Genomic DNA, 20,153 nt, shown 5'->3' with positions numbered 1-20,153 from the left:
TCTGTAACTTATCATGAGGAAACCATGTACCAAGTTGAAATCATTAGCATTAAGAGTTTAGAAAAAACGTCCAGAAAACTGTTCTTTGCGTGACGGACGGACTGATGGACTGACGGACTGACGGACTGACGGACTGACGGACTGACGGACTGACGGACTGACGGACTGACTGACTGACTGACTGACTGACTGACGGACGGACGGACGGACTGACGGAGGGACGGCGTGCAAACCTATAGTCCCCTCCGGTGTAGGGGACTAATAACCAGATGAACAAGATGTACTTGCATGATCAGTGCAGACATTTCCCAGCAAAATACTTTAGGACACATATGCAGTACGAATAACACAGCAAGTTAATTCAATTGTCCCTTTATTCATAGGTATACCCGCATCTTCAAAGGTCCACAAAATACAAATGCCGACCAAGTAGGTCTTACCTTCTTACTTGGTCAGCACTGGGTCCTGATAGATCTTCAAATTGCGGACCTGCCTTGGCTCGCCAAATTGACGTGGATTATTTTCTACTCACTCAATGAGATGAATGAGACAGAGAGAATCACGTTCTTGAAGGCAATTTATTTAATACTTGCTAAAAAGAGAACACAGCACATACACTTCATTAACATACACATACAGTGGACATCCACACAAATTCTCTCTCACTCGGAGAGTTCTCTGGACTATATAGTCGTGTGGGTTCTACGATGCCAAGGAGAAAAAGCAGATAAGTCTTAAAAGGTCTTCAAAGTTCATTGTATCCCATACAAGTAGACGCTGCCGTCCAGATGTGTCCCATTATTTCACAAGTTGAAGACTGGAAGAATGTGCAGTCCGAGATGAGAGGATAAGTTTGCACTTTAGCCAGCAAACTGCTCAGAGTAGGTCAAAAAGGTCACCACACGAGCTTCTCTCTGCTCCAAGCTCCAGCACCGTTTACAATCACATTTCTAACGATTATATAATTTTCCCAAAGCTCATCTTCATTATTATTAGCATTAGCACATTAATAATTGTAATATCTTACTATTATCAGTTTTAGACCCAAGCAGTTTGGATGTGAGTGAAAACTCACTCAGATGGACTGAAAAGTCCTGACTGGATTCCTAAAAGACTTTTACACCTGCCAAGACGAGGGGGAGGGAGTGGCCTGATGGAACTCAACCAGGTGCACAGAGCGACCAGTGTAGGACTAGCTGAGTATGTGAAATGCTTAACAGACTATGGGATGCAATTTGTAAACAAACATGAACACAACAAACCTGAAAAGTATCCCTAACTCACCTTGCAAAGAATTTCCAAAACAGGTGTGAATAGAAGATGCCGCATAGGTAAATGAAACAGCAACAAATGCAACCCGAAAAATTGCAAAAACAAAACAAAATAAATCTATAAAAAGAAATATCAAGACATATATACCAACAACTGGGAGAATGGCAAAAGAGCAGGAAAATCCAAAAGGTAATTGGACAGAGCGGGGATAGACAAGGAAGGCTCATTTCACCACGCCTTTGCGGACGACAATCAGCTGTACAAAGGAAGCACGATTCAACAAATCGTACCCACTGTTGAAGTGTTAGAAGGCTGTATTGCCGACGTGAAGGCGTGGATGACCCAAAACAAACTTCAGCTGAGCGATGCTAAAACAGAGTCTATGATTGTAAGATCGCACCGATGTCCTCTACAATGTTCACTTCCTACCACTATTCATGTTGGTGAAACCGATGTAAACTTTGTTTCGTCGGCCAAGAACCTTGGTGTGGTTTTCGACTGTAACATGACATTTTCCAAGCAAGTACTTCAAACTTGCAAATCAGCATACTTTCAGCTGCGAAAGATCGCATCCATTCGCCACTTTCTTACTCCTCAAGCTGCTCTAACTCTGGTCTGTGCCCTTGTCCTCTCAAGGCTAGACTATTGTAATTCTTTGTATGCTGGCTGCCCTCAGTTTCTCTTGGATAAGTTGCAAAAGGTTCAAAACTCTGCCGCTCGTCTTGTCTGTAAGGCGAAGAAGTCTGACCATGTTACTCCGCTTCTTGAATCTTTACACTGGCTGCCTGTCTCTGCTCGTGTGCAATATAAAATTTGCACACTATGTTATAAATCATTGTGTGGAACGGGACCTCACTATCTCTCCGATTTGCTCACTCTCTATGAACCTCGGCGACGGCTTCGTTCAAGCGACGACTCTATGACCTTAGAGCCGCCACGCACCAGCACCAAGTCGTTTGGCGAGAAATCCTTTTCCTTTGCTGCACCTCTGCTCTGGAATGACTTGCCTTCCTCTGTTCGACATGTTGACTCTCTTCCTGCCTTTAAAACCTCCCTCAAAACCTATCTGTTTCACAAGTCTTTCAAAGTCTAAGTCCTGTTTTCCCTTTGGTTTGAGGTGGGACAGAGATCGAGAGTATGTCTGTGTACATGTGCGGGGGAGGGAGGGGAGGAAGAGGGGGAGTACACATCTGTGGGTTTTGAATGGGGAGGGAGAGGAATAGGGCAAGAGTGAAGGTGTGTCTGTGTGTGTGTATGTTTGTGTGTGTGTGTGCGGTGTGTGTGCGTTCGCATGATAATGTAAAGCGCCATGAGGGTAGTTTACTCTGCTTGATGGGGCTATATAAGACTCCTTTATTATTATTATTATTGGAATGGCTAAGAAGAGGTCAGCTCAACTGGGATGGAGAACGAATCATAATAAATGCCCAAGATCCAGGACACCACACCAATGGATTTTAAAAAGATGGTGGGATTGAACCAGACGGACAAGTGTAGATTCTGCAAGACAGAAACAGAAAGTACTAGTCACCTGCCCTCGGGATGGAAAAAACTATTATCAGAACAACTTTACACACAACGACACAACAAAGTATGCAAAGTGATTCATTGACATATCTGCAAAAAATTTAACATCCCAGTTCCAGAATACTCATGGAAACACGAATCAAGGGCAATGATTGAAAATGAGAACGTCATGCTCACGTACGACCTGATTATTCAATCAAGCGTGAACTTAGAAAACAAAGCATTGCATCCGGACATTGTACTCAGGAACAAAAAGGAAAATACAGCATTGCTGATTGAGATATCGGGCTAAAACCGATAGATTATGTAATGTATGTTTGAGGGTGCCTGCAATTGAGAAGCAACTACATGGTTGTTGTTGTTGTTGTTGTTGTTGGTTGTTGTTGGTTGTTGTTGGTTGTCCCGAGGGACCCAGAAAAATAAACAGACTTCCGGCGCGGACCGGATGGCCTAACATTGGAGTGCTGCTTGTGTTACATAGTGTCAGAAATAATCTGCAATAACTCCGTCCATCCGTGCCATCTGAATCTGGTATCTGAGATACGTAAACGATGGCATCCGTTAACTTTGAATACCCCACGATTGACTGGGTTTCAGCTTCGTTATATGAGGAATTTGTTCGATTTCGAAACCACGTTGGATTTGTGTTTGACGGTCCGTTGGCCGATCTGCCCGACAAACGCAAGGCAGGCTTGGAACATGGATCAGTGAACAAGGACGAGAGATATACAAGACTTTTGAGTGGATTGAAGGTGAGAAGGATGATCCCAACAAAGTTTTGGACTAACTTGAATTGTATATTCATCCACGAAAAAACAAGCGCATCGCGAGGCATCGACTGTTCAAGAGGAAATAAAACCCCGAGGAATCATTTGACAACCGTGTTAAGCACTTGCGTCTCATTCTCTTGGACTGCGAGTATGCGCAACCTGAAGATGTGCTTGTGGATGCGATCATCCAAGGTGTGTATGAGGAGAAGGTCCAGGAACACCTGCTAGACAGAGGCGAGGAATGTACACTGGCCAAAGCTCTTCAAGTCAACAATATGAACTTTCAAAGAATCAAATTCATATCGTCCGTGATGAGGACACGAGTGTAGCTGCTGTACACTACAAACAAGCGAGGTCGAAACCACAATCGAACCCAGCTCCAGCCACTACCGCCATCACGCAGGAGACCAACTCCGAATAGACCACGGCTCAAGGAAAGATGCCAACGCTGTGGTAAACTTCATAACCATGCATGGAATCACGGTGAATGTCCAGCAATTGGATCCACGTGCTCTTACTGCAAGAAACCGAATCATTGGCTTGGAGTTTGCCGTCGGCGTGCAAGCATACATTCGGTTGAAACTCAGTTGGACGGTACTTATGCTGGTGCAACCGAGTATATGGATGAAACTCATGGGAACATTCTGCGGATCAGTGCACTGCAGACAATGGCTGCATCTTCTGGTGATAAATGGAGGCAATCTCTCTTGGTATCAGGAAGGCAAGCGACCTTCAGAATTGACACTGGAGCTTGCTGCAACACAATGACACTATCTGATTATCAGCGTCTCACTCACACTGGTGAACTCCGTCAATCAGCCAAGGTATTGTGTACCTACTCTAATCACAGGATAAAACCCATCGCAGCCGTGGATCTTCCTGTTCAGTACCGTGGCAGGACAGTCACCACAACGTTTGAAGTGGTTGCTCTCCCACAGGAAAACATAATATCCGGAGATACAGCTGAAGTTCTGGGTCTGATCATCAGACTCGATTCCATTGGAACTGAAGTGGACTCTGGTGACGTTCTTACTGAGCTGAAGGAGTATCCAGATCTAGTGCGAACTACTGGAACGCTGCCAAGAATGTATACAATCAAAGTGCAATCTGGTGCGAAGGGAGTAGTACACGCTTCACGGCAAACAAACCAGCTTCCCTCTTGCCACGTATTAAAACCCGACTGGAGGAGATGGAATCCGATGAATACATTGCCAAAGTTAATGAACCAACTGAATGGGTCAGCTCAATGGTGGTTTCTCTTCGAAATGGCAAAATGAGAATCTGTCTTGATCCGTCTGATCTGAACGAGGTCATCAAGAGGGAGCACCATCCCATGCGCACTGTTGAGGTCGTTGCAAGTATACCTAATGCCAAGGTGTTCTCAGTGTTTGTTGCAAAGTCAGGATTCCTTCAAATCAAACTGGACAAGGAATCATCTTATCTGACATGTTTCCATACACCGTTTGGTAGGTATAGGTGGCTTCGTCTTCCCTTTGGATTGAAATGTGCACCTGAAATTTTCAGAGGATTATGGATCAGATGATTGAAGGCATTGATGGAGCATTTGCAATCATGGATGATATTTTTGTAGCTGGTCCAGACATGGAGTTGCATGATCGAATCCTGAAAATAGTCATCGAGAGAGCAACAAATTACAATCTGAAGTTGAATCTGCAGAAGTGTAAAATCCGCCAGTCACGGGTACAGTACGTAGGGCATGTACTGTCTGCTGATGGATTTTCTCCCGATCTGGCCAAAGTAGAGGCAGTTCACAGTATGCCAATTCCGACCGATAAAGAAGCTGTGAGATGGTTCGTCGGATTTATCACGTATCTGTCAAACTTCATCCCTCGTTTGAATGACGAGTTAGCTCCACTTCGAGAGCTGTTGAAATCGGACGTTGAATATCAATGGCAACCAGCTCAAGCGAGAGCATTTGAGAGACTGAAGGAACTTTGCTGTCATCCGCCTGTTCTTGCATACTACGACGTCAACAAACCAGTCGAGATGGCAAACCAGTTTCAGTTACGGATGGCATCCTATACAAAGGCATGATTGTCCCATGAAAATTGTCGTCCCACCTACTCTGAGACCCCACATGCTGAGCCTGATTCACGAATCGCGTCTTAGAATAGTCGAGTGTAAGCAATGAGCTCGGGAGGTTCTATGCTGGCCCTCTATGAATGCGGACATAGAGCAAACTGTTCAGAACTGTTCCAAGTGTGCCGACTATTAAAATCGCCTGCCTGCAGAGCCCCTGAAACCGACTCCTACACCAGATCTACCTTGGAGTGAAATTGGGACAGATCTGTTCCAGTTTGATGGACATACCAGTTGTGGACTAGTTATGAATAAACTTGGTGGAGGAGTTGGTTTGGTGACAAGAACGAGCCGATTAGATTTTGGTTCATGTTTGAATCCAAATCTGGCCTATCGGTGGGATACAAAACATGAACTGTTCAGCCTGGCAGAGGTATGCTCTCCACCAAGTGCCGTTCTGGTTACAGATCGGGTGGTGATATTTCCCATTTTACTGGTTATGGTATGTATTGTTTAGCTAGTGTGGTGATATTTCCCGTTTTACTGGTTACGGTATGTATTGTTTAGCTAGTGTGGTGATATTTCCCGTTTTACTGGTTACGGTATGTATTGTTTAGCTCGGGTGGTGATATTTCCCGTTTTACTGGTTACGGTATGTATTGTTTAGCTCGGGTGGTGATATTTCCCGTTTTACTGGTTACGGTATGTATTGTTTAGCTCGGGTGGTGATATTTCCCGTTTTACTGGTTACGGTATGTATTGTTTAGCTCGGGTGGTGATATTTCCCGTTTTACTGTTTACGGTATGTATTGTTTAGCTCGGGTGGTGATATTTCCCGTTTTACTGGTTACGGTATGTATTGTTTAGCTCGGGTGGTGATATTTCCCGTTTTACTGGTTACGGTATGTATTGTTTAGCTGGGGTGGTGATATTTCCCGTTTTACTGGTGACGGTATGTATTGTTTAGCTGGGGTGGTGATATTTCCCGTTTTACTAGTTACGGTATGTATTGTTTAGCTCGGGTGGTGATATTTCCCGTTTTACTGGTTACGGTATGTATTGTTTAGCATGGGTGGAGATATTTCCCGTTTTACTAGTTACGGTATGTTAAAGCGCGGCGTTACGCGCGCTGCTTGCGAGCAAGGAGGAAGCGGACAAGCGGTAACTTATAAACGTCTTTATTTCAGGAGCTCACTGTAACACTGGCCCGCTCCGGGCTGGGCGCCCGGTGTATATCATGAGGCCACGCCTACCCCTCGGGCATGGCCACCGCCCACTTGGTGCGCGGAATAATGTCACCACGCCAGTGGGCTTTTGTGTCCGCCACACGCGCCCCCCCAGAATTCCCGCGCACCTGGAGGGCCAGTTTGCGGGGCAGACGAATGACCCGGCCGAAGCGCCCCCTGGCGATCGGCGGCGTCCGGGGTGCAGGGATGCCAGGTGGGATGCCCCTGGCTGCCCCTGGGATGGGTGCAGGACCGGGGGGCGGCGGGGCTGGGCGGTGCCGGGGGTCCGCCCGCAGGAGGGCGGCCCCGACGTGGGGGGTCGGGCCACTGGCGGTGGATGGTCCACATCGAGGTGGGCCGGCTTGAGGCGGTCTACCGAAACGCGGTCAGGAGTACCGCCGATGTCCAGGGTGAAGTGCTTCGCCCCGGTCTCCAGCACGCGGAAAGGCCCGTCGTACGGGGGCCGCAGTGGTGTCCGATGGGCATCGTGGCGGACGAAGACGTACTCCGCCGTGCGAAGCTCCGGGGCGACGTGCGTCGGTGAGTGCCCGTGGCATGCCGTTGGCACCGGGGCGAACCTCTGGGCGGTCTCTTGCAGAGCGGAGCGCTGCTGTGCCGCGGACCATGGTGCCGTGGAGTCGGGGAGGAACTCGCCCGGCACCCGCAGCGGTTGCCCGAAGACCAACTCCGCCGCGGATGCGCGCAGGTCCTCCTTGGGCGCCGTCCGGAGGCCCAGCAGGACCCAGGGGAGCCTGTCGACCCAGCCGCCGTCGCGGAGGGTGGCCCGGAGCGCGGCCTTCAATGAGCGGTGAAATCGCTCACACAGGCCGTTAGCCTGGGGGTGGTAGGCCGTGGTTCGGTGCAGCCGGACCCCGAGCCCCTGCGCAACCGCCCCCCAGAGCTCCGAGGTGAACTGGGGGCCGCGCTCGGATGAGATGTCTGAGGGGGCGCCGAACCGGGCGACCCAGGTGGCGATGAAAGCCTGCGCGACATCGGCCGCCGTTGTCGACGCCAAGGGCACGGCCTCCGGCCACCGGGTGGTGCGGTCCACCATGGTGAGGACGTAGGTGAAACCCCGCGAGGGGGGCAGAGGTCCCACCAGGTCCACGTGGACGTGGTCAAACCGGCGTTCTGGCACCGTGAACGGGGCCAACGGGGCCTGGGTGTGCCGGTGCACCTTGGCGCGCTGGCACGCGAGGCACGTCCTGGCCCAGCCGTGGACGGCCTTCCGGAGGCCATGCCAGACGAACTTGTCGGCGATCAGCCTTTGGGAGGCCCTCGCGCCCGGGTGGGACAGGCCGTGGATGGCGTCAAACACCTGGCGCTGCCAGCCCGCGGGCACGATGGGGCGAGGACGCCCGAGGGAGACGTCGCACAAGAGGGCCGCGCCCGCGCCGTCGAACGGCACTTCGGTGACGCGGAGGCCCGTGACGGCGGTCCGCAAGGCCTGGACGTCGGGGTCAGCGGCCTGGTCCGCTGCCATCCGGGCATAGTCGATGCCGAGGTGGACTGCGTGGGCGACGGCCCGGGAAAGGCAATCCGCCACCGGGTTGTCCTTCCCCGCGACGTGCTGGATGTCCGTCGTGTACTCGGACACGGCCGAGAGGTGACGCTGCTGCCGGGCCGACCACGGCTCGGTGACCTTGCCCATCGCGAAGATCAGCGGCTTGTGGTCGACGAAGGCAGTGAACGCACGGCCCTCGAGCAGATGGCGGAAGTGCCTGACCGCCAAGTGAAGTCCGAGCAACTCGCGGTCGAAGGTACTGTAACGGCGTTCGGGCGGGCAAAGCTGCCGGCTAAAGAACGCCAGCGGTTGCCAAGCTCCACGCACCCATTGCTCGTGCACCGCGCCCACCGCGTAGTCCGAGGCATCGGTGGTGAGGGCGATCGGTGCATCGGGCGCCGGGTGCGCGAGCATGGTGGCGTTAGCCAAGGCGAGCTTCGCGCCCGTGAACGCCGTGTCCATCTGCTCGGTCCAGGTAACGTCGCCTTTGCCCGGCTTACCTCGGAGAGCTTCGTGCAGGGGGCGCAGGAGCTGGGCGATACGGGGCAGGAACCGATGGTAAAAGTTCACCATGCCCAGGAACTCCTGCAGCCCTCTGATCGTGCGGGGGCGCGGAAACCCCTTCACCGCCTAGGCGGCGTCCACCTTGGCCGGCAGGGGGACGGCTCCGTGCCTAGTGACACGGTGCCCCAGAAAATCGATTATGGCGGCGCCGAACCGGCACTTTGCGGGGTTCACAATCAGGCCATGCTGGCCCAGGCGTTCGAAGAGCGTGCGGAGGTGGCGTAGGTGCTCTTCGCGGGACGCGCTGGCGACGAGGATATCGTCCAGGTATACGTAGACAAAATCCAAGTCGCGCAGGACGCTGTCCATCAGTCGCTGGAACGCCTGAGCCGCATTCTTCAGACCGAAGGGCATGCGCAGGAACTCGAAGAGTCTGAATGGCGTGATGACCGCCGTCTTCGGGACGTCCTCTGGCCTGACGGGGACCTGATGGTAGCCGCGTATGAGGTCCACCTTCGAGAAGAAGGACCTGCCCGCCAAACGGGCGGAAAAGTCCTGAATGTGGGGGACGGGGTAGCGGTCGGGAGTCGTGGCGTCATTGAGACGGCGATAGTCCCCGCACGGTCGCCATCCCCCGCCGGGCTTCGGCATGATGTGCAGCGGCGACGCCCAAGCGCTCTCTGAGCGCCGAACGATGCCGAGTCGCTCCAGGGTAGCGAACGCCGCTTTTGCCACCGCCAGCTTCGTCGGCTCGAGGCGGCGTGCCCGGGCATAGACCGGTGGCCCGACGGTGGGGATGTGATGGGCCACCCCGTGCTTGACGGCCCCCGCCGAGAAGGTGGGCCGCGTGAGGGCCGGGAAGCCGGCGAGGAGGCGGGTGATTGCGTCCGCTGCCGGAAGCGTACAGACCAACGTGGCCGGAACCGAACCGTTCGGCAAGCCGCTTGGCAAGCTGGTTGAGCTGGGCAACGCACAAGCGAGCGAGCTGAACGTCTCGGCCTGGACAAGACGTCTGCGCTTGACGTCGACCAGGAGCCCATTAGCACACAGGAAGTCCGCGCCAAGCAGTGCCATGGGCACGTCGGCGGTGACGAACGTCCATCGGAAAACCTGCCCTCCAAACCGCAGAGAGAGGCAGCGTTTTCCGTACGTACGGATGGGCGTCCCGTTCGCGGCAAGCAGCGCGGGGCCCCCACCCGCGGCGTGGTTATGAACAGCAGTTATGAACGGGGCCCCCACCCGTTATGAACAGCAGGCTGCTCGAACGGCCGGCGCTCATCGCCACTATTGAGCGCCGGCCCGGGCGTTTCCCGACCTGTTGAAGGAGCATGGCGGATGACACTGCCGAGCTTCGTGGCCGAACTTGGCGTGGAACCAGCACCAGGTGGTGGAGCTGGAGGAGCGCGGCTGGCTCCGCCAGGCCGGTGGAGTTGGCGGGTTTCCCCGCGGTGGCGGTTTTCGCCGCGGCGGTGGGCGGGGCGTGGCGGCGTTCACGAGGTGCGTATCAGCATGCTGCGTATGCTGTAGAAGCTGATGCTGTGGAACAGCAGCATCAGCAGCATCAGCCTCGAGGGCCGTGACGGCCACGCCGACTCTCGCCCGCGTGTCCGAAGCGGCGAAGTACCTGTCCGCCTCGGCTGCCAATGCTCGGGGTTCCGTTAGCCCGGTCCCGGCCAACGCGAGGCGAACCTGCGCTGGAAGTTGGCGACGGAAAAGCGCCCGGAATAGAGAACCGGGGGGCTTCGTCGCCCAACAGTGACAGCATATGGTCCATTCGGACCGACGGGCGCGTGTCACCGAGCTCGGGGAGATCCAGGAGGCGGTCGGCCTGTGCGTCGTCCGTGAGGCCGAACGTGGCTAGGAGTAGCCGCTTGAGTGCCTCGTACTTGTGGCCGTCCGGTGGGTGGCGAAGGACGGACACAACTCGAGCGGCCGTGCCGGGCCCGAGGGAGGCGACGACGTGGCAATAGCGCGTGTCATCGCCGGTGAGGCGCCGAAGCTGAAATTGGGCTTCGGCCTGGACGAACCAGACTTCGGCCTGAGCCTCCCAAAATTCGGGAAGTTTGACGAAGTTGGCCATGGCAATGGCGTCGCGTGTGGAAGGATCGCTCCGGCAGATCCAACGTCGAGGGGGTCACCAGTAAAGCGCGGCGTTACGCGCGCTGCTTGCGAGCAAGGAGGAAGCGGACAAGCGGTAACTTATAAACGTCTTTATTTCAGGAGCTCACTGTAACACTGGCCCGCTCCGGGCTGGGCGCCCAGTGTTTATCATGAGGCCACGCCTACCCCTCGGGCATGGCCACCGCCCACTTGGTGCGCGGAATGATGTCACCACGCCAGTGGGCTTTTGTGTCCGCCACAATGTATTGTTTAGCTCGGGTGGTGATATTTCCCGTTTTACTGGTGACGGTATGTATTGTTTAGCTCGGGTGGTGATATTTCCCGTTTTACTGGTGACGGTATGTATTGTTTAGCTCGGGTGGTGATATTTCCCGTTTACTGGTTACGGTATGTATTGTTTAGCTAGTGTGGTGATATTTCCCGTTTTACTGGTTACGGTATGTATTGTTTAGCTCGGGTGGTGATATTTCCCGTTTTACTGGTTACGGTATGTATTGTTTCGCATGGGTGGAGATATTTCCCGTTTTACTGGTGACGGTATGTATTGTTTAGCTCGGGTGGTGATATTTCCCGTTTACTGGTTATGGTATGTATTGTTTAGCTCGGTGGTGATATTTCCCGTTTACTGGTTACGGTATGTATTGTTTAGCTAGTGTGGTGATATTTCCCGTTTTACTGGTTACGGTATGTATTGTTTAGCTCGGGTGGTGATATTTCCCGTTTTACTGGTTACGGTATGTATTGTTTCGCATGGGTGGAGATATTTCCCGTTTTACTGGTTACGGTATGTATTGTTTAGCTCCGGTGGTGATATTTCCCGTTTTACTGGTTACGGTATGTATTGTTTAGCTCGGGTGGTGATATTTCCCGTTTTACTGGTTACGGTATGTATTGTTTAGCATGGGTGGAGATATTTCCCGTTTGACTGGTTACGGTATGTATTGTTTAGCTCGGGTGGTGATATTTCCCGTTTACTGGTTACGGTATGTATTGTTTAGCTAGTGTGGTGATATTTCCCGTTTACTGGTTACGGTATGTATTGTTTAGCTCGGGTGGTGATATTTCCCGTTTACTGGTTACGGTATGTATTGTTTAGCTCGGGTGGTGATATTTCCCGTTTTACTGGTTACGGTATGTATTGTTTAGCTGGGGTGGTGATATTTCCCGTTTTACTGGTTATGGTATGTATTGTTTAGCTCGGGTGGTGATATTTCCCGTTTTACTGGTTACGGTATGTATTGTTTAGCTCGGGTGGTGATATTTCCCGTTTTACTGGTTACGGTATGTATTGTTTAGCTCGGGTGGTGATATTTCCCGTTTTACTGGTTATGGTATGTATTGTTTAGCTCGGGTGGTGATAATTCCTATTCCGTGTTTTTATATTACAATCACGAAGTTCTGCTTCGTTCAGCAACGTGACATGTAAATTACATGTATCGTTTGTGTAAAAGTTTTTTTGGGTTTTGGTTTTGATTTGACCGCGAAATGGTGACGTGGAACATGTGGAGATTTTAGGGGGTTGAGTTGAGTGGATTGTTGAAGTCATCGATCGGAAGGACGCCATGGCGGAAGCAGCTGCACCGATTCCGCGAGAACAGGCAGGCAGGCTGAGGTTGAGACAATGAGACGAGCGATTGTGTGCTATTTTTTTGAGGGATTGAATCTCCGCCGCGCTTGTTGCGCCCGGGGAGGGATGCTGGCCGTCCTGCTTGTTCACGTCCCGGGGCCGGTGCGGCGACACGGCTCCCGTTTGGTTGGCACTGCCGCCCGGAGCCTTAGCTTGGTTAGCGGCCTCCCTGAGACGAGTGTTTTACTATTCAAACTGTTAACGGTGCCGTCTGAATTACAATCCTGAGGTTATCATTTAAAATCATCTTGTGCTCTTCCGTTAACCACGTGTCACGTCGGGTTCATGATGCAACACGGTGATTAATTACCATGTCCTTGGATCACGTGTGTAACAGGTATATGATGTAACACTGAGTGCTATTTATCAAGTACCTCCATCACGTGTTCAACAGGTATATGATGTGACACCTAATAATATTTATCATATACCTCGATCACGTGTTCAACAGGTAGATGATGCAACACTGAATATTTATCATGTACCTCGATCACGTGTTTAACAGGTATTTGTCATGTACCTCGATCACGTGTTTAACAGGTAGATGATGTAACACTGAATATTTATCATGTACTTGGATCACGTGTTTAACAGGTAGATGATGTAACACTGAATATTTATCATGTACCTCGATCACGTGTTTAACAGGTAGATTATGTAACACTGAGTATTTACCATGTACTTGGATCTCGTGTTTAACAGGTAGATGATGTAACACTGAATATTTATCATGTACCTCGATCACGTGTTTAATAGTTATATGATGTAGCACGGAGTATTTAGCATGTACCTCAATCACGTGTTTAACAGGTAGATGATGTAACACTGGATATTTATCATCTACCTCGATCACGTGTTTAATAGGTAGATGATGTAACACTGAGTATCTACCATGTACCTCGATCACGTGTTTAACAGGTAGATGATGCAACACTGAATATTTATCATGTACCTTGATCACGTGTTTAACAGGTATTTGTCATGTACCTCGATCACGTGTTTAACAGGTAGATGATGTAACACTGAATATTTATCATGTACTTGGATCACGTGTTTAACAGGTAGATGATGTAACACTGAATATTTACCTTGTACTTGGATCACGTGTTTAACAGGTAGATGATGTAACGCTGAATATTTATCATGTACCTCGATCACGTGTTTAACAGGTATTTTTCATGTACCTCGATCACGTGCTTAACAGGTAGATGATGTAACACTGAGTATCTACCATGTACCTCGATCACGTGTTTAACAGGTAGATGATGCAACACTGAATATTTATCATGTACTTGGATCACGTGTTCAACAGGTAGATTAAGGAAGACTGAGTATTTACCTTGTACTTGGATCTCGTGTGTAACAGGTAGATGATGTAACACTGAATATTTATCATGTACCTCGATCACGTGTTTAACAGGTATTTGTCATGTACCTCGATCACGTGCTTAACAGGTAGATGATGTAACACTGAGTATTTGTCATGTACTTGGATCACGTGTTTAACAGGTAATTACCATGTACTTGGATCACGTGTTTAAGAGGTATATGATGTAACACTGAGTGTTTAGCATGTACCTCAATCACGTGTTTAACAGGTAGATGATGCAACACTGAATATTTATCATGTACCTCAATCACGTGTTTAACAGGTATATGATGTAACACTGAGTGTTTAGCAGTTACATCAATCACGTGTTTAACAGGTAGATGATGTAGCACTGAGTATTTGTCATGTATTTGGATCACGTGTTGAACAGGTAGTTGATGTAACACTGATTATTTATCATGTACCTCGATCACGTGTTTGGCAGGTGTATGATGTAGCACTGAGTATTTGTCATGTACTCTGATCACGCGTTTAAAAGGTATATGATGCAACATGGTGATTAATTACCATGTACTGTACCTCAATCACGTGTTTAATAGGTAGATGATGTAGCACTGATTATTTATCATGTACCTCAATCACGTGTTTAACAGGTGTATGATGTAACACTGAGTATTTGTCATATACTTTGATCAGGTGTTTAAGAGGTATATGATGTAAAACTGAGTGTTTAGCATGTACCTCAATCACGTGTTTAACAGGTAGATAATGTGACACTGATTATTTATCATGTACCTCGATCACGTGTTTGGCAGGTGTATGATGTAGCACTGAGTATTTGTCATGTAATTGGATCACGCGTTTAAAATGTATATGATGCAACATGGTGATTAATTACCATCTTCTGTACCTCAATCACGTGTTTAATAGGTAGATGATGTAGCACTGATTATTTATCATGTACCTCGATCACGTGTTTAACAGGTGTATGATGTAACACTGAGTATTTGTCATGTACTTGGATCACGTGTTTAATAGGTAGATGATGTAGCACTGATTATTTATCACGTACCTCGATCACGTCTTTAATAGGTAGATGATGTAGCACTGATTATTTATCATGTACCTCGATCACGTGTTTAACAGGTGTATGATGTAACACTGAGTATTTGTCATGTACTTGGATCACGTGTTTAATAGGTACATGATGTAGCTGAGTATTTAGCATGTACCTCGATCACGTGTTTAACAGGTATATGATGTAACACTGAGTATTTGTCATGTACCTCGATCACATGTTTGCCATTTATATGATGTAACACTGATTATTTGTCATGTACCTCGATCACGTGTTTAACAGGTATATGATATAACACTGAGTATTTATTATGTACCTCAATCACGTTTTTAACTGGTATATGATGTAACGCTGAGTATTTGTCACGTACCTCGATCACGTGTTTAACAGGTATATGATGTAACGCTGAGTATTTGTCATGTACCTCGATCACGTGTTTAATAGGTATATGATGTAACACTGAGTATTTGTCATGTACCTCGATCACGTGTTTAACAGGTATATGATGTAACACTGAGTATTTGTCATGTACCTCGATCACGTGTTTAACAGGTATATGATGTAACTGAGTATTTGTCATGTACCTCGATCACGTGTTTAACAGGTATATGATGTAACACTGAGTATTTGTCATCTACCTCGATCACGTGTTTAACAGGTATATGATGTAACACTGAGTATTTGTCATGTACCTCGATCACGTGTTTAACAGGTATATGATGTAACACTGAGTATTTGTCATGTACCTCGATCACGTGTTTAACAAGTATATGATGTAACACTGAGTATTTGTCATCTACCTCGATCACGTGTTTAACAGGTATATGATGTAACACTGAGTATTTGTCATCTACCTCGATCACGTTTTTAACTGGTATATGATGTAACGCTGAGTATTTGTCACGTACCTCGATCACGTGTTTAACAGGTATATGATGTAACGCTGAGTATTTGTCATGTACCTCGATCACGTGTTTAATAGGTATATGATGTAACACTGAGTATTTGTCATGTACCTCGATCACGTGTTTAACAGGTATATGATGTAACACTGAGTATTTGTCATGTACCTCGATCACGTGTTTAACAGGTATATGATGGAACACTGAGTATTTGTCATGTACCTCGATCATGTGTTTAACAGGTAGATGATGTAGCACTGAGTATTTGTCATGTACCTCGATCACGTGTTTAACAGGTATATGATGTAACACTGAGTATTTGTCATGTACCTCGATCACGTGTTTAATAGGTATATGATGTAACACTGAGTGTTTAGCATGTACCTCAATCACGTTTTTAACAGGTAGATGATGTAACGCTGAGGATTTGTCATGTACCTCGATCACTTGTTTAACAGGTATATGATGTAACACTGAGTATTTGTCATGTACCTCGATCACGTGTTCAATAGGTATATGATGTAACACGGAGTATTTGTCATGCACCTCAATCACGTGTTTAATAGGTATATGATGTAACACTTGAGTATTTATTATGTACCTCAATCACGTTTTTAACAGGTATATGATGTAACGCTGAGTATTTGTCATGTACCTTGTTCACGTGTTTAACAGGTAGTTTTGGTCATTGTGGTAACACCATCTAGTCTTGGTGATGCCGTGAGTTCATTGTCACAAGACCAGGAAGGGGGTTATTGGCTGATGATAGCATTTTATTCCGCAGGCTCCATTGAAAGCTGCCAAGGAGTCGAAGAAGCCCGATGGGACAACCGGCGCCGATGTCAAGCTTGTCGAGGTACGACTCCCCGCTTGGATGGGAGGGAATGTTCCCGTCACAGAGGACCTCGAGAGCAAAGGTCCCCCACTCAACCCCCTTTTTCGCAAGTTGATTGTCTGGTCGTGTGGTCACGGGTCGTGCTCTTACCTCTGGTCTTTACGGTCTGGGTTCCAGCTCTTGACACTGTGTGCCGCACTTGCGATGGCCGTTAAGTCGGTTGTCTCGTATGCCAGCATCTGTCGGTGGACGTTGAAGATCCCACGTTGTCTTTGAAGAAGAGTAGCCGAGTTATCGCTGGCCCTCAAATTGCATATTCCCGACTCCTTCAGTGAAAAGTCAGACCTGGCTGACCAGTTTGTGAAAGATGGGCCCAAAACCCTTCCCCAGCCGACCCCGCAATGTGGAATTACTTGGCGCCATTACTACTTATCTACTCCTACCACTTATTAGATAGATGTTAGTAGATGCATCGTCCTTTTCGTAGTACTTGCTTGTTTTGCAAGTTAATGGCTTTCATTTTCAGAGCCTTTTGAAGCTTTTTTCCCCCCACAGTATGAGAATGTAACGATTGTTTTGTTTTAATTGTTTAATAACGGTACGTTTGTGGTTTAAGAAAAGGTTTATGATGTGGTGGGGTATTGATCAGGTGATGAATCCCTCCACCACTGATGGGGGACGGAGGTTATGTTTCCATTCCTGTTTGTCTGTGAGCAAGATATCTCAAAAAGTTATGGACAGATTCGGACGAAACTTGGTGGACAGGTTGGGTGTGTGACGAAGACAAATTGATTCTATTTTGGTGAAGATCTGGATCAAGAAAGGAGAATTTTTATTATTTTTAAAGCAATTCTTCACCATTGAGAGATGGGACCAAAACGATGTATAGCGTGATATTTCCAAAAGGTGTGCACGGATCGTGACAAAATGCGAGGTGGATGAGTTGGGTAGGTGACAAGAAGAAGCCGATCGGATTTTGTTCAAATGCGGCCATTCATTGGGATACAAAACGTAAACTGTTGAGCCTGGCGGAGGTATGTGCTCTTCCAAGTGCCATTCAAGTTATGTTTTGCAATCCCCCCCCCCCCATCAAAATATCCCTCAAGCCCCTCCTGGTTGTTTTGAGAGTGCTGTGGCACTTTAAGCGCTTCAATTCCAGAACCGTCTGTTTTCGTCCTGGTTTGATGTCGTGCCTTGTCACCTACTTGCTTCCCGACTTGACGTGCACAGCTCCAGCCGCAGCCAGCATACATCTCGGAGCGGCTGTCCATATTCGAAAAGCTCAAGGCCGAACACGATGCCTTGCTGGCAGAACGGGCAGCCACTCGAAGCCGGCCGATTTGCATCTCGCTTCCTGACGGCAAGCAGTTACAGGCTGAATCGTGGCGCACCACACCATACCAGCTGGCATGCACAATCAGGTACCTTTTTCACATGACATGGACTCTGTCCTCATATCAGTCGTGATGTGTATTTGCGTAGGATGGACAATCTTCATTTAGCCTCCAGGTTTCTTTGTTATAGTCGCTGTCAATAGCGCATCAACAAAAGTACAATATGGCTATCTTGAAATGGGATAAAATTGGAAAGGTAACGTTTGCAATATATGTTACCATGAATACTGTGTATCTACACAAAATTTGGAGAGCAATATGCATGCTCATTCAAGTGATTTTTTTTATTGGCTTATTAGGTTTACTCTCCATGAAATGGTAAGGGCATTTTATGAGATATTTCACAAATCTGTTAACTAAATTGTTACCAAAAAATTTCTTCACCAATATGTTTGTAAAGGTGTGTAATAACATGTGTTAAAATGTTGAAGGTCAACTCCCGTGGGAAACCCAGAAAAAAAGCTGTTGAATTCGGGTACCGAAAAATTATTTTCGAGAATTTTTATTTTTTTTTATCGGCCCTTAAGTAACTTATGAGGGGTCAAATAAGGGTTTTTCATGATTCTGAGTTGATTGTTAACATTTATATTTTCACTTTTACATTTACACACAAAGTAGCTTTTATTTCACATACATATATAATACTCGAGAGTTATTTCTCATTCACAATGTCAGAAGTTTCAACAGTCATTGTCTATGTCTTCTTCAGACTCAACAACATCATGACTGCAGTTTCTGCATGTAATGCCATTACAGACTCCACAGGCCGAGATGCACGTGACCCCATTCTTCTTGCAGCTGCATCGCCGGTTGCTGCAATCTCCATGACAATTACAGCTCGTGAACTGCAATAGCTCCTCAGGAGCCGTGGGGTCCAGTGTTGATAGTTCTGCGTACCATCTGTAGTACCATCTGCGCAGTAGGAATTCTTGGTCCAGTTCTGATAAAGACCTTGATCACATCTACCATGTGATGGTACTCCACCCAGAGTGCAGGTGTTCTTCCTCCTTTTGCGAGTCGTTTGAAGGTTTCTTCAAACCTTTGCTCAAACACTGGCACTACTGGGTCTGAGTGTCTGGCTCCCATCTTCCCATCAGCCACCTTCTCCATGAAGGTCTTCATGTCACCACGCTCCTCCTCAGTGAAGGCAAGTTTCATGATGTGTTGATAGATGGCTGCATCGATGAGGAGGTGAACACGGATTGCCTTGTCAAAACATCCTCCATCCATGATGTGGTTGGCTGTCGTACTTCCAGGATAGATCAACTGGATCACATCTAGTAGTCCAGAATCTTCCATGATGTTACCCATTGATCCAAGATAAGACTTCAGCAGGTGAAAACCACCCAACCTTGGAATGACGGGTAGATTTGCCTGCTTTATTATATTCACAGCCTTCAGCCAAATCGGAAGATCAAAGGTCACTGTAGCGACCCCAGCGCGCCGTATGCACTCTTTCAGAGTGGTGAAGATGGTGTTGAGGTCATTAGGGTCTCCTTCAATAACTGGGAGGAACTCGATCTGTGTGCTCTGCTTTGCATCATTAGCATGGATTCTCTTCATCTAGCCATTCCAGTTGGAGTGTGGGAACTCAGGATCGTTGGCTTTGATCACCCACCCCGCTGCCCAGAGTGTGTCACCTGGAGTGAGGAGTGGCTGATCATGAGCCAGGGAGGAGGAAAGCTCAGCGAGGGGGAGAAACATGATCGCGTTCGTTCCTATCTGTTTCCTGTTCGTAAATGGAATAATCTTTACTTCAGTTCCTCTCAGGATCTTAGCTTTGTCGAGTGCCTTCAACTTCACCCGGGGGAAAGCTTCTGTTTTCTGTGGATCTGGCAAAGGTGGTGCCGGAGAGGTGACTTCGATCCAACCCATTGAGTGAAAGGGAGTGTTTCCGTGAATAGAGACAATGTTTAAATCTATATTGTCTCCAACAAACTGAGTGACTGCATTGTTTGTTTCCCCAACCTCCATAAAGACCACCTGATCATTACTTGACAATTCACTTTCACTGGCTGGCACT

General features: G+C 48.3%; 1 protein-coding gene across 3 annotated transcripts in view; it reads left to right on the top strand.

The window, feature by feature from the left end:
• The window catches only part of TARS1 (threonyl-tRNA synthetase 1), a 115,141-nt gene that overhangs the window by 12,561 nt on the left and 82,427 nt on the right, over positions 1–20,153 (top strand). The window contains exons 1-3 of one of the 3 annotated variants that reach the window (XM_068107058.2): positions 12,455–12,562; positions 16,686–16,757; positions 17,967–18,157. In XM_068107058.2, the coding sequence (XP_067963159.2) occupies positions 12,527–12,562; positions 16,686–16,757; positions 17,967–18,157 (299 nt within the window). In that variant the 5' untranslated portion in view covers positions 12,455–12,526. Of the gene's footprint in view, positions 1–12,454; positions 12,563–12,586; positions 12,748–16,685; positions 16,758–17,966; positions 18,158–20,153 lie in introns of those variants that run through there. The other 2 variants (XM_068107057.2, XM_078771719.1) reach the window with 2 other exon arrangements.

This window comes from Myxine glutinosa, chromosome 2 (assembly GCF_964187855.1).
Source record: "Myxine glutinosa chromosome 2, kmMyxGlut1.1, whole genome shotgun sequence".
In the NCBI taxonomy this organism is placed as follows: domain Eukaryota; kingdom Metazoa; phylum Chordata; class Myxini; order Myxiniformes; family Myxinidae; genus Myxine; species Myxine glutinosa.
This window is presented reverse-complemented; position numbering and strand designations above follow the sequence as displayed.